Source organism: Empidonax traillii, unplaced genomic scaffold, assembly GCF_003031625.1.
Source record: "Empidonax traillii isolate 1590-97213 ecotype Southwest subspecies unplaced genomic scaffold, ASM303162v1 scaffold652:size654491, whole genome shotgun sequence".
In the NCBI taxonomy this organism is placed as follows: Eukaryota; Metazoa; Chordata; class Aves; order Passeriformes; family Tyrannidae; genus Empidonax; species Empidonax traillii.
Window position 1 is genome coordinate 517,275 of NW_020955845.1, and position 15,249 is coordinate 532,523.

At 37.8% G+C, this 15,249-nt stretch overlaps 1 protein-coding gene across 1 annotated transcript in view; it reads right to left on the minus strand.

Moving 5' to 3' along the window:
- Nucleotides 1–15,249, minus strand: part of CDC73 (cell division cycle 73) — a 103,410-nt gene that overhangs the window by 82,129 nt on the left and 6,032 nt on the right. The window contains exons 3-7 of the mRNA XM_027899248.1: nucleotides 14,655–14,724; nucleotides 13,557–13,619; nucleotides 13,415–13,467; nucleotides 11,785–11,873; nucleotides 10,359–10,575 (exon numbers count right to left, since the gene is read on the minus strand). Coding sequence (XP_027755049.1) covers nucleotides 10,359–10,575; nucleotides 11,785–11,873; nucleotides 13,415–13,467; nucleotides 13,557–13,619; nucleotides 14,655–14,724 — 492 coding nt within the window. The remainder of the gene's footprint in view (nucleotides 1–10,358; nucleotides 10,576–11,784; nucleotides 11,874–13,414; nucleotides 13,468–13,556; nucleotides 13,620–14,654; nucleotides 14,725–15,249) is intronic.

The window sequence follows — 15,249 nt, forward strand, 5'->3', positions numbered from 1 at the left end:
GCTGTTCACTGGCATGGTCAGGGATGTGGGATTACATTACTGTGACAGAAAAAAGATTGAGCAGGATGTCTACTGCAGGTACCAACTGATTTGCAAAGCCCCACACAGCTGCAAGACTGCTAAGTTTTCATTGTTCATACCTTCAGAGATCCAACTATGAATATCCCCCGGCTTCTGCCCTAGATTTAGTTAAACTCAGTAATACATTTTCATTACCAAAAACTTCTGATCTGGGGGACAGAGCAGAAAAGAAGGAAAAAAATCCACAAAACCTAATTAAAAAAAAAAAAAACACACAAATATTTGTTTCTCTGCACTGTCTTATAAAAACCTGACAATGCTTTAAAAACAGTCCCTAACAAAAGCATTAGTATGTAAAAGGATAATTCCATCAATTCTTGTTGTTAGCCAACTAAGGCACTGGTACTGCCATGAAAGCTCTCAGTCAATTCCATGTCTACACCTAATAATAATTCATCACACTGCAGAGGAGACAAAACGTTTGAGCAGCTACCAAACCAGGCCTTTGCTACTGTCTTAAGTCAATCCTTACCATAACAGATTTTCTGTTAAAGGATGACTCATGCCCTAGATGTAAATTGGTAGCCAGATGCCAATCAGGAACAGCAGCTACAGTCAGATCAACAGCCCATCATCTGACAGAAGGGAGTCACGGAGGTTCTTTAGGAAAACCTGCAGGAGCATGTAAACTCTCAATATTTACTGGCACAGATGCTCTATCCCTTGCCAGCATAATGACTAACATACACCAAGTCAAGTTACTATCCCTGGTGTTATTTTAACACCAGGCTGTTTGCAGAGAAATACCAGAGCCAGTGAGCTCAGCCTGCTCTGCCGAGGAAGGCTTAATGAAGTCTCATCGCTAACTACATTTCTTCTGTAATAAAAATACTTCCAAGTAAATGTATCATCTTTATTCTAAAGAATTGAAATCTTCATTCTGCAACTTATCTTTAATTTCTGTTACTATTCATAACCCTAATACTCATTAACAAAGACTGTTGTTACTACCGTCACTACATCATGCTGGCAAAACCAAATAATCTTCTTCTAATTATGATCATCAAGGATGAGTATTGATTTCAGCTTCTTAGAAAACAATTCTTGGCCAAAAAAAACTGAAGAAAAGTATATTTCATCTCTATCATCTGAAACTAAAACTAGAAGCATATACACTTTTACACAATATGGCTTATAGGGCTTCAAAGTTTCCCGTAGCTAAGTTGTGACCAATTTTTAATCAGATTTACATTCTGGTATTTCACTGCAGAGAGAGAGGAGCCGTAAGAACTCAAACTCTTATTTGAGCTGACAATAAGGATTTCTAGTTGGGCATGCATCCCAGGAAGATCAAGAGCTCCAGAATGCGACAAACATTGTCCAAATGATAGTAGGGCTGGAGAAGGAAGATTTGAGGCCCTTCCACACACTTCTTTACACATTTGCTTGATATGCTCAGACATACTGCTAAATCTTTTGCAGCCACTGACAGACTGAAAGGCATGATGCTGTACCAGAAAGGCAATATTCCCATCACACATTTTCAGTAATTCCTGTGTACTGCACGACATAAGAAATGGAAACAGTACTCAGATGGTCTCATAAAAGTACAGCAGAACTTAAAAAACTGTTCATAAGGAACACAAAATAATGAACTGTATATTTAGAGGAAAATATTTTGCACATCTAAATCTAAAAACACATTTAAATCTGGAGTTTATATCAAAAAGAAAAAAAAAATCACTTCAGTCACCACTCTCCTATGCCTCAGAATATACATCTTCAATTTGCAAACTGTTCACCAACGCTGAAGTTGATCTTCTCTCCTCCTTGTTCTTCTAATTCAGAGGCAGTGCTAAAGCACTGCATTTCACATTGTGAGGGCTGCCCTCAGAACCAAAGGTTGAACATATGCAAGATTGATATTCAGGGACAGTCTCAAACAACTGCAACCCTGAAAATATACAGGTAGAATGGTGGTGTGAATTATTGGTATTCCCTGCACTGTGCTTATTCGGATCATAAAAATTTCCATCGTCTCTGACCCAGCATCTTTCCTCACCTTATACAAGAATCCTTCAGATAACACAGATGGAAACAGGATCCTGAATTACACAGGAATGCTGAAGGAAATCTTCCTGTTTGAATGACACACACATGCACCCCTCCCATTCCCCTCATTTGCTGTCATTTGAAGAACATGCCAAATGCACAGGATGCTCACCTGCACCAATAAACTTGTTACTAACTGCTGGTGGAAAAAAAATTGAAAAAACAAACACTCCTTTTCCCAAAAAGTTACTCTGGGTATTTCTTCATATTCCAGTCAAAAAGTTAACTGAAGTATTACTATAGTCTGCTGCACTGAGCTGAAAACACAGAGATTAGCCCTGTATATCTGTGGACTAGCTTTTCAGTAAAAAGTTCCAATTCTCACTTGTTCCATCTTATCTTCACTAAATTTTTAGAGCAAGGGTATTACACGAAAGACAACTCAAACATTTAACCTGAAACAGCAGAGAGGTTAATTCAGAAGTGTGAAGGAGCAGCAACACTGTAATAGCCCAAAGATATAGAACAGCACAGAATCTACTCAAAACTCCCAATTGCCATCATACATAATCCTAGTTTGTTTCTGCTATGAAGGCAGCATATGGAAATACATATTTTTTTAAATAGTTGTAGCAGTAGTGTTAAAGGATGGTGAAGTTACTTTACAGATGATCTCAATTCTCTTTCAGAAACATAATGCTGTATTTTACAGGTTTTTCTGTCAAATCCGAGGTACCTACACACAAAACAAGCTTTATTATTGCTCAATATGAATAAAGTTTTTATCATCTGGCCCATCTTTGCTTTAAGAGATACACTCAGAATGTCTGCACTAGTGCCTGGCAGCAACAGAACTGTCTGCCCAGTTTTACTGAATAAACTGATACTGGGTAAAGTGGGGAACTCAAGCCATACCATGACACTTGTGCACAGCCATTCTGAAACCATCCACCTGTTCCATCTGAAGGCACTGATGACAACACTAATTGCTATTAGCCTGGCACACCTTTTCTTTTTCAACTGTGCTATTGAATTCACCACCATTGTGAATTTCAGGAACATGGAACAATTCTGCCACCTAGAGTCCATACATGAAGATGCTTTTACAATCAAATTATTTCTTTTAAAATATACAAAATTTTACTCTCAGTCCTTTTAGCTGTCAAAAGCAATAAAAATATTAGTCTTGCTATCAAATTGTTTAATTTAAATATCTTTCCCAGTTACAAGATCATATAAAGAATTAACTGAAACTGTGATTATAACTGTAGTGACTTCAGTAGTAAGAAGGCTCAAGAGGTACTAGGACAAAAATACAAGAACTGAAAGTAACTGAAAAGGCAATTTCTCACTACATTTAGTTTAAATATGGTAGTTATCGTTAAAAGGATCAAGCCAACAAAGAAAATACATTAATTTAAAAAATAAAGTCTGCAAATACTAACTGCAGTTGTAGTATATTCCAGGTGACAACAGAAAATGAAAGAATGTTACCACCACAAAGGTGAGATTCATATGGGAAAAAATGAAAGGTTCTGCTATTTAATACCTATGCACAGGAATAAAGAAAACCACAGGAGAATAACATCCTGGAATAGTTCAGAGCAAGACACTGTGTCAGATAAATTAGCAGTTGTGGGTTACATCCAAGGTAAATGCCACATACCAGGAAAGTGCTAATCCCTCCAAGCCAGGTCAGCTATAAATACAAATCGTTATTATAGAATTCAATACATAAAACCAATGGTCATGATCTATGAAATTAAGTTAGAGCTGAGGCTATTCCCTTCTGTATTCGTGCCATTTTAATGGATAAGAATACACTGGGCATCAAGTAACTTTTTCCAAAGGGAAGTATAGATAACTAGTACGTTACAACAGGGCTGCAATAATTAGAGATATAAAATCTGAAAAACTATGAAGGGATAAAAGGCAAAGTTGTTTATTTAATCAAATTGCTTCTTATACAAATAAGATTCTCATGCTTTCAAAACCAAAGTTAAGGAAATGTGCTGGATAGTCTCATCTAAGTCTTTGACAGAAGAACAGAGAATAAAAAAATATAAGGATTAAGCCAGGAAAATATTTTATTTTATGCAGGTTTACTTTAGTAGAAAGAAAAAAGAACTATTTTTATATTTAAAAAAGCTCTAATTCAGAATATTGTCCTAAACTTCTTGTAAATATTAAGCAGGGAAAGTTTAATTACCCAGATTGTGAGAGAATCGACTTTGTCACTCTGCAGCAGAGAAGCCACAGCAAAAAATAAACCAGACCATTGCTTCAATATTTCAACCTTTACATAGCAAGTAATATGCACTCAAAGGAACAATCTTACACTAACAAAAAAATTACAATTTCATGATGCAAAGGTTATGAAACCAGAGGGGCTGAGTTTCACATAAAACTTGGTATGGGATTGGAGTTTACAGTTTCTCCATTATAAGCAGATAGCTGCACGAGAAGACCACATCCAATCCATCTTTGATTTTATACACAGCTAACTCCATTAGAAGAATATTTACCTCAAATTCCAATTTTTCATGGCCAACTTATATGGTTCCATTTTGGTGCCTTTCCCCAGAACCTATCCAGGCAGGCAATAATGTTCAAATGCCAGACAGGTCACTCTAAACTCCTAGTGCCTTGCAATGTCTTCAGAAGACACAAAGCTCAAGGAAGACAGTAGGGAAAGGTTTTACAGACACGTTAAAAGCTGAGAAATCCACCAAACCAGCAGCTGGCCCAGCCCCAGGCAGCTGTTGCTCCCAGATATGTGTGTGTGTGTGTGTGTGTATGTGCCTGAACACACCCACACAAAGTGTGTGTAGCCATTGCTCGGGCTGTGCAGCTCAAGAGGTGCACAAGGTTGTGTGGTACAACCTTTAGACCTCCCACACGTCTGGCAGGATGGATTATGTTATTTTCCTGTACATAGGGTCAGAGCGAAGGTAATTCCAGTAGACTTGCAAATGTAAAAAAATATGACTGAAGAGTGTTAGCCAAAATTTCAAGTTGTAGCAATAATCTGTAGCATACTGCCATGTACTGGGTCTGGCTGAGATGGAGTTAATGCTCTCCTTGCAGCCCTTGCAGTGCTGTGCTGTGCACTGATAGCCAGAAAGGTGCTGATAACATTTGATAACACCCCACTGTTTTGGCTGCTGCTGAGCAGTGCTGGCACAGCACCAAGGCTGTTCCTCCAGCATTTCCTCCTCATCAGTTGGCTGGGGTTGGGCAAGACCTTGGGAGGGCAGACAGCCAGGACAGCTGACCTAAACTGACCCAAGGGATATTCCTTACCATATGACATCTGCTCAGCAGTAGGAGCTAGGAGAAAGGGGGAGGAGAGGCAATTCTTATTACCATATTTGCCTTCTGGAGCAACTCCTAGGTGGACTCAAGCCCTGCTTCCAGGGAAGTGGCTAGAGATCACCTGCTGATGGGAAGTAGAGAATAAATCTTTTGTCTTCCCTTGCTTCCACACACAGCCTTTACTTTTATTCAACTGCCTTATCTTGACCCACACATTTTTTTTCTCCCAGTTGTCCTGCTGAGGAGGGGAGCACCTTGGTGGGCACCTGTCATCCATCCAGCCAAGGTCAACCCACCACACTCTACAAAGAAAAGGATGAAAGATTTCTCTTTTTTTAAAGAACATCTGAAATACTCAGAGCTCACTGTTCATATGAGAACACCAGTTTATTTCAAAAAGTTATAAATTTACATGGCCAGTATCAGTGCATTTTCAAGATTCCAGCTTTAAGATTTCTCTACACGCAAGCAGAGCATGTTTAACCCAGCCCACCCAGTTACCCTGCTGCTTATCTAAGACATTTCTGAGCAATCTAGGAAATTAAAAATTAATAACTAAATATAAATCAACTACATCAGCAGTCACTGAAAAACCCACACTCTCCAAATACACCTGTGAATGCTGAAACTCCTGCTCAGTCTACTTTGATTTGTTCCCACAGGGAGAACTCAAGCGCTAAACACATTTACAGTAGAGATGCAATGAGGAGGTTTTTCCTTCAGAAGAGATTGCTGTAGCCTGCTACAGGAGATTATAAAAACCAAAGGATTGTTCAGGAAGGCAAGACAGAGGAAGGATGTGAAAGGAAGAAATGAATTTCAGAATAGACGCAGGGGCTTCTTGTAGGTGTTCAATGGTTTGCTTTACAAAACAGCCAGATATTTATTTATCTAAAAACATGTGCACAACAGAACAAAAATCTGTGCAGAGCAGTAATCCAAAATTTAACATTCCAAGCACTTATGATGGTAAATATTCTATATATGGGTTCAAAACTCTAGCTACCTGAAAAGATATATCTAACTGTACATGCAAAGATTGTCTCAAAAACAAAGTTCTAAAAGTAATGTTTTGTTAGTGTTTTCCCCTAACATTTTCAGTTTAAAAAGTGTCAGTACTAATTCTGACATATTTTCACCAGACAATGTGTCAGTTCAACCTGATTTAACATGCATAAAAATATGGTGAACTTAAACTGTTCTGCAGAAGCAAGTGCCATAGTCAGTGGCATGACCAAGAACTCAAGTTTAAGCAACTGAAGTTATTGTGTCTGCTTCATATAAAACCCACCACTAGAAACACCAGTGAGACACTTACAACACCTTGTTTAAATATTAATATACAGATTAAACAATTTTCACTTTTTCTTCTTTCAACTTCTCTCCCTACCCCTGTACTGTTCCTCTGCCACAGCAGAGACAGCTGTATTGGGTCTGATGGCAGCAATTCCCTCATTCTGATTTTTGTGTGTGTTTGTGAAGGTTAAGAATGAGAACTGAGCTGCATGAAGAGTGAGGACAAACAGATGAGATAAATTTTAACCTCCCAACATTTGTGGCTGTTAAAAGAAAGGTAAAGGAAGTCAGAAGCAGCTCTAGTATGAAGTACTTTTATTGCTTTTGAAATCTGACTACATTTTCAGTTGGTCAGACTGTCCATGGACTCACCAAAACAGCAATGTTGTATTGTAAGCCTTCAGCCAAACCTGAAATTAAATTGCTTTAAACCACATATACTCCCAAATAGTTCTAAAATCAAGCTACTATGAGAGGGAAAAAAACCCTCAGACTAAACTGATGCAAAGTGGTTCTGAAGAATGATTACATAAAAATGTCCCATTATTCATAAAAATCAAGAAGATTACACTACAGACTTGGGGAAAGCCAACAGATACTTAAAACAGGCAGTGCAGGATGACTCATCCACTAGCAATTAAATCAAACACTGCATTTTCAAAAGAAGGTAGAACTGCATAATAATCATACAGAAAACTATGGAAAAATACTTCAAAAGAAGTTTTAAGTCACCAACATAAAAATAAGCAAGGAGACAAACTGCACATTCTAGAAATCATAAAACCAGAAGAGGACAAGTGAACTGATGTGATTTTACAAACATGTAAACATATACCTCACAGAAATCAGTAAAAGTCAGCCAGGGATCAATGCAACATCTGATCAAAAGAGTGTAACAAAGAGGGTCAGACAGATAAAGGATCTGTGTGATGCCTTATGGAAAGCCTAAGAGTCAAATAAGCTGTGAAGGACAACCACTGTATGACAGTAAATGGGTGGCACCCTGTCCCAGACCAGGAGCATTAGGGCTGGATTGCCAGTACGAACAGGAAAGGACAGAGACTTCCTAACAAGAAAACATTAATTAGGAGAGATTTCAATTAGCTGGACAAGTGTCAAGAAGAGAATTGATGTAGTGATTAATTTTTTAGCTATCATTAGTAATAGCTTCTTGGAGCAATGGGTCAAAGTACACATTTTAGAGAAGTAGCTGCTGAAAAACAATCTACAACAGCAGTATCAATGCATTCAAATTCAACAAAAAAAACCCCACAGCCAGACAAAAATCCATCCCTATAATTTCAGCAAGGGGAGCTGTGTAACAGTGAAGATGCTGTCAGTAAAAGTAGCACCTCAAAGGGCAGAATACAAGTATCATGAGAACTTTTTAAGATGTTAAAAAAGAACACTGCATCATTGGAGACTTATTAAAACATCCTGGAACAGTTCTGTAAGGCACATTTGAGAATCAGGAAGCGTGTCCCAAAGGAGAAACAGTAATTACTTGAGATTGTTGCCATCTCCACAGAATTTGGAGGAGCACATGGCTGAAGGAATCAGTACTTTCGTCAAACACGTCAAACCCAGAGGAAACCCGCCAAAAAGCTGATTAGCTCAAGGGATTTTCCTTTTACTGTGGCCTGATCTTCCCAGTGTTTCCCTTTTGCATCTTAAGCTATCTCTGTATCTTAGTCAACTACAGAGAACACTGGGAAAGCTCACACACAGGAGTGTTTCTCTGCGGGAAAGAGAGGTTGAGGAGGTGCTTCGGCCTGAAGCAATTTTTTGAAAGAAGCAACAAGACTGACATTTAGGAGTGCTCATTCTTTGTTACCATTCATGCAGGAGTTCCAAAGAAATTCAGATGTTAAAAAGGCACACACTGTGTGGTATGTAAACTACTGCTGAAGTCAATTTTGGTTTTAAACATTCTAGGAGGATTCAAGAGACTGCAGATAAATCCATACAAAGCAGATAGTGAACATTTACAATGAAAAGAATGATCAGGCACATCAGCAATTCAAGTATCACACAGAAGAGGCAAAACATCATTTGCAGAGCGGTATCATGCTTTCCTGAGCAAAACTCTTTACATGAACAGGCAAGGGGGAAGGAATGATCTGCCCAAGACACCATATATGAGTTTCTTAACAACTTTTGAGGTTTTCACAAAGGTTCTTGAAATAGAAGACAAAGAAAAAAAGTAGGAAAAAAACCACGTAAAAAACCCCCACAAACACGCACCAAAAAACCCTCCCAACCCACCTACAAACAAAAACCCTGAGCTGTTCTGAAATAAATCACAGCCCTCAGTAACACATGATGTTTCCCCATCTACTTACTCTCACCGCTACTTGCTCGAAAATATAAACATTAACATTCGATGATTTCTGTCCAAGCTACCAAGAATGTTCCTGCAATCCTGCACAAACCGAAATAAAAGATTTGCTGTTATGCCTGTCATATTCACCAGGCTGGTCAAAGCAACTGCATGTCCAAGAACAAACTGAATCTCTGGTGTCTGGTCTTTCTTCCCCTGGTTATGTTTTGCTTAAAATCGCCACCTCATCTCACTATTATTACAAGGATGTTACACTAAAACATTCACCTCTTTCTCTAGTGTCTTGGCAAGTTTCACTTGGAAGGCATGTTGAGATAGGAATCCATGAATAATTCCCAAAAGGAGGAAGAGCTACCCAGATTCCTTCAGTACACACCTTTCCAATGACTAAAATATCAAGCAGCAAGGTTGCTACAAATCTCACAGACCCAAAGAAGCAACAATAACTCTTTATGTAGCACACACCTACCTACCACCTACACCTGGGAATTACCCCCCAATTTGGGAATGAATTATTCTACCACTAAGCCATGGGACAATACACTGAAATTGAGACCTATGTAAAATACTGTTAAAAATAAGACAAATGAAAACTGACATCCCATTTACTTCTTAACATTATTTCCCTGTGACAGTACTTAAAAGAAGTAGTAAAGGCAAATGATTCAATTTGACAATAACCTCAGGAAAACAGACATTTGCAATCTTTTAGAAATTGACTTATTGCTTCCTTGGGAAATTTAGTGCCAACTATCTCTGCAATAAAGAAAGTCTAACTGTCCAAAAAGAGCAAGCTGTGCTTGCAACCATCTTCTGGACGGCACAGAACCAAGTGCAGCCAAAGCCATGGATTAAAGTAGCATGGAGGGACAAAATCACAGACAAAAGCCTCTTCACGGTAACACTTTCTGGTTTTCTTCATTTTAGCATTCTCCTGCCTTACTCCTTTGGTGTTTTCCACAGCTCAGCAGCCTTTGGACTTCCAATGTATACGTGTTGCTACCTCTATCACTTACTCCTCATTTTTGTCCTTTTCGAACCCACAGGTACTTTTATAGAGGTCTCCCAATTGTAGGGCTCAAGCCAGCTTTGTTTAAAAGGAACTAAGTGATTACTTGGTATGTTTTAAATGGCTGAAGCAAGTATTTCGAGATATGACTCAGGCTCACTGTAATGTGATAAGAACAAACTTCTCTGCAACTCCAAGCCCACCTTTACATGGAACACTGAGCATAATCCTCCCCAGCTATCTCTGATGAGAAGTCAGATACAGGAGATTAAAAATGCAGTTTGTCAGTGGGACCATAGACCAGGTTGGCATCCAGAGCATTACCTTGCCTGTGCTTTGTAAGATTGTAGTTCTCGTCCTCCAAACTCTCTCCCTGCTGACGATATCTCTGGTTACATCCACTTCAGCATCAACAAAACTTCTCTGTTTAAGAGCAGTTATGTCATCATCTAGGTCAGTTTTGATAGTAGATCTTTTCTTTGCCATGATTTTTGCTTTGATAGCAGCAATCTTTTCCACTGACATGGCTTCAGACAAGGACCTAAATGAGCAAAAATAACAGCAGAGACTGAGTAATTACACAAACAATTGTTCTGAAAGAATTTGTGAATGAATAACTTCATCCAGCCTAAACTTCATGGCTATGCTATAAAGCACAAAATAGTCACCCCATATATACCTGAAAGAGTATATATGCTTGGCATATATAAAAAGCTTGGCTTTGCTGTTTTGGGCATCAGAATCAAACTTCTGGCAAAGACTCCATCCATTATTAGCATAAAAACCATCAAAAGATCAAAACTATAACAAATAAAAGTAAAGAACAGCTCCCTGTTATTTTTAGTGGATTACAATTTTGTGTCCAGTCAACCAACCTCTGGCTGCTCTGAGTGCAACACCTTTATCTGCTTGCTTTTAATTATAAATACATAATTTGGTTGCCAGTGAGCCCTATTGTTTTTCAGGTGGGATAAAATAAAAAGAAAAGGACTGAATTGCACAATCCTAACTGTCCACCCCCAATTCATGTTAAGGTTTTTTTTTTTTTTTTGTGAGAATACATTAAAAAAATTAATACAAGTATTGGATGTGAAATATTCTCCTTGACAACTAAGCTACTGGAAAGGGAACGTCTTTGTGTTGCTGTAGAACAAAGTAACAACAGAGTCAAGCATGGAGTTCAAACTCACTACCTGTAAATGCTGTTTATACTTTTTTTAAGGGACAGTCTTTTACATCCAGCATTTCAAAAATCAGTAAATAGAGAATATAAAGTAATTACAAACAACACTTAGTAATCATCACTGTAGCATTGCCTCACAACTCCATAACAAAGTTGTGATACACTCAAGCTAGCATCCAAATAATTAGTTTATACAAAACAACGTGTACTTTTTGATTTTTTTGATCTTATACTTTCTGTTCTTAAGTCAGGTATGACAATGACATTCTTTTTTTCTCTAGTTTCCTTTGAAGTACACCTATACAAGAGACAGAGAGGAAGAAATAATTCAAAATATGTATTTTTCATGTGGTTAGGTCTAATTATGGATTCCATGAGTGACTCAAATCTTCTCTATCATAAATGTTTGAAGCTCTGACTCCCCAGACGTTACTAATGGGAGTATCTAAGGGAAGAAGATTTCCACTGAGAGCTGTTGGACAGAAGTAAAAACAGCTCCCTTGAACAGCACAAGAATTGTTAGCCATCCTATAATTAAGCATTACCCATAAAAAAAAGCAATCCTACCTGATCTGCTCCGTCTGCACGATACCTTCCTTGTGTCCTTCCAGCCGAGCCGCCAAGCGCTCCTTGTCGAGGCGCACACACTCTTCATCCTGGAAGGAACAGCAGTGTTTAAACTTCAGTGCATTCTCTTTTAAAAAAGAAATAGAACTAGAATTAAAGCCATTCAGAACTGTTTTCTATACTACATTTGCAAGGACAACCTTTATTTCCAGTTATTTTTGATCTGTGCACTAGCAGTAACTGTAGAGCTGTCAGAAATTTCCTCTCAAGAACCACTAAGTATAAATAAGATAATGAAAAGGAAACTACCCTTCCCTTGTAAAGAGCTTTGCTTAAACAACAACTTAGAACAATAGAAAAAATCACTCAGAGAATTTAAAGAGAATTAAAATCACTCATATTCAGGTAGGATAATACAAATCCACACATGTACATATTTAAGACAAATTTATCAGACATTCAAATTTGGCCAAATATTTAATAATTGACATTTTTAAAGACAAGAATTGCTCAGAATTGTTTTATCTTGATGCAGAACTTTTAGAAATGGCATTCCTAGTAAATCCAAAAAATGAGTCAAGACTAAGGAAGCCTCTAAGTTACTCAAGCCAGGTTTGGGACAGACACGTAATTTGAGAAAGCAGCAGAGAGATGTAATTTTATTCCATCTTTTGGGCTTCTTAAGGTCAATACCACTTGTGTTCAACCTTTCTCATTTCCCCACCAAACTAAAATCAGCATCAAGCCCATCCTGTTGCTAAAAGGCTGTTTGGAAAGGCTGAAGCACAGCAGAACCTCATGCCCATACATCGGGAGAGACCTGGAATCACTATGCTGGGACGATCTCCCATTAACTTAGAACAGGCTGCACAGGCACCAAGCTGCCAGAGCAGCAAGGAAATAAAAAGAAGGTGGCTATAACCTCATTACACTTATATGCAGAACTCTTAATTATTCAAATTATGGTGGTGAAGATAATACCATTTCAAAACATACGGGCATCATAACCACATAGGGTAATGCAGAATAAAATCTATGGATCACCAACAGGTCATCTCACAGCAATCATCTGCTCATGTGCCCTCAAGAATGCATAAAGTTTCTATGATACCTATGCAGTTATAAGTAAGCACAAGCAATGTTCAAATCCAATTCCTGAATAAGCAAGTTTATATATTTTGATAATTCTTCATTTAAGAAGAATCACAAAGCCTCAGTACTCTGAAAACATATAAAGCCAGATTTGTAACTCAGAGGAGACAACTGGATGGACATACTTTTAAAATAAATTATCAAGAAAAACTAACTAATTTTTTTTAAACCAGGTAGAGTTAAGTAATAAAACATGTGTAATAATTAGACACATTGCTTCTATTAAAGAGGTACTTGTGAAAATACACTGTTTAATTAATCACCTAAGACAAGGCTTCATAAATAGTAATATCCAGCAACCAAAACTCCACATTTAAATAAGAGGCTTTAATTCCAACTCCTTACAGTTCACATTCAGACTAAAAGAAGTACTGTGCGCACCCAGAGGATGGACAAGCCAGAGGAATTTCTACAAAAACAAAGAAATAATATACCACCACTACCCCCAGTTTGTATTGATGGCAGTTACTGTCATTACCTCTATTCTTGGTTTCTTTGCTTCTGCTAATATTTCATCTGCTGCTCTTTTAACTACAAGAAAAAGAAAACATTAAAGATGCAAAATTGCAGTAGACTTTTTATAAAATAAACCTCAAAGTTATTTTTTAATTAAATTGTACCTTGAGTGGACCGCTGAAGACCAATTTCAAGTGGAGCACTTCTGTCTATGCTTGATGAGGTTGCTGTAATCAAACAGAACATTCAGTTTAAATACAAAATATCAGCCACAATATTTGAGACTAAAAGAAAGAGGGACAAAAGATCAACTGCAACAATGGAAATTGTAACTAGATATCAGGTGGTAAAAGCAGTCAAACACTGGGACCAGTGGAGTGGAGATATTCAGAACCTGCCTCAGTATAAAGTTAGATCAGGTTGCTCAGGGTCATTTGGCCCTTCCTTGAAAAGGGGACCGAACCCACTGGCCTCTTGTGGTCCCTTCTAACATAAATTAGTCAGTGATTCTGTGATCTCTATACACGACATAAAAGAGTCACAATGGTAATTAGAACCTGGAATCAAGATCTACCCGTTTGTCCAGTTTTTTGGAATAAAGACAACTTGTTGGTCCCTTTAAAATACTATATAAAAATGGTTTTACTGCCCCTGTTACAGAAATAATCTCATACTCCAGGATATTTAAAATTTTAAGACCACCAACAAAATAGAGCAACCTACAAAGGTGATATTTATCTTATTCTCAGAGAAACCTCTTTACTCTGACCATTGTTAACAAAAAATGTAAGATGATGAAATACCAGGTAAACCTGTCAGACTGAAAAAGTAGTGATTTGATATATTTTACTGAAGATTTTATCCCACACATTTCTTGCATTCAAGAACAATGTACTACTGAAAGCTTCCCACAGTCTAAGAGAAAGAAAAAACATACATGCTAAGCATTCTAACACATAACTACTGAGGATGTTAATAACAACAACAACAATAATAATGACAATAATAATAACAACACAGCTCACTTCTAAACATGCATGTAGTAATGCAGCTCCTATCTAAGTACCATAAAAGCAACTAATTTCAGAACAAAATTAGAACCCACAAGAAATAATAACCTTGTTTGAGAAGTCTGAGCATATTCAGCTAAGATGCAGACTGACCATTGTTACCCACTCTTCCCCTCCTACCCTTCACCTGTGCCATGAATACGAAGCAGTAAAGTGCACTCTGTGTCCAAGGCAAAAGAACACATCACTCACATGTTTCCCCATTTAGGTATGCAAGCAAGTCTTTCCTATCAGGTCTTCTTACCACAGGAATGTTTTCAGTCTGAAAAGACAGCAGACATGACATTAAACTCTTCTTCCCTCGAAGTCTCTTGCTGAAGATATTTCACTTTTACTGAAAAGTACCCATTCACACAATGACAGGAACACATGTCCTGCCACCCAAGAGAGCTTAACTATCAAGCTTCGAAATGCAACCTCATCCTAGAGGATGTTCAGCTGCACAAAATGAAACATGCTGCCTGCTATAAAACTGAAAGAGAGGACAGCCTTTTTCCTCCTTCACTTTAAACTTGCAAATAAGACTAGGAACTAGCTTTTAACACACACACAATTCTCTGTCAAAAGTCTGTGTTGATACACAGAAATGACGCATCTCAATTTTCTTGTTCCAAATATGTAAAACATGCAGGACTGCTGTGTCAGGTAACCATGAGGCACATGGGAAGATGAAGTGTGGGCTCCTAGAAAGCAGTTAAATAGATCTCAAAAGGACTTTTTCCACTGAGAATTCCTCAATCTTTATTTGTAGAGCTTATTAATTTCTTTAATTAGGTTGCATACTTCC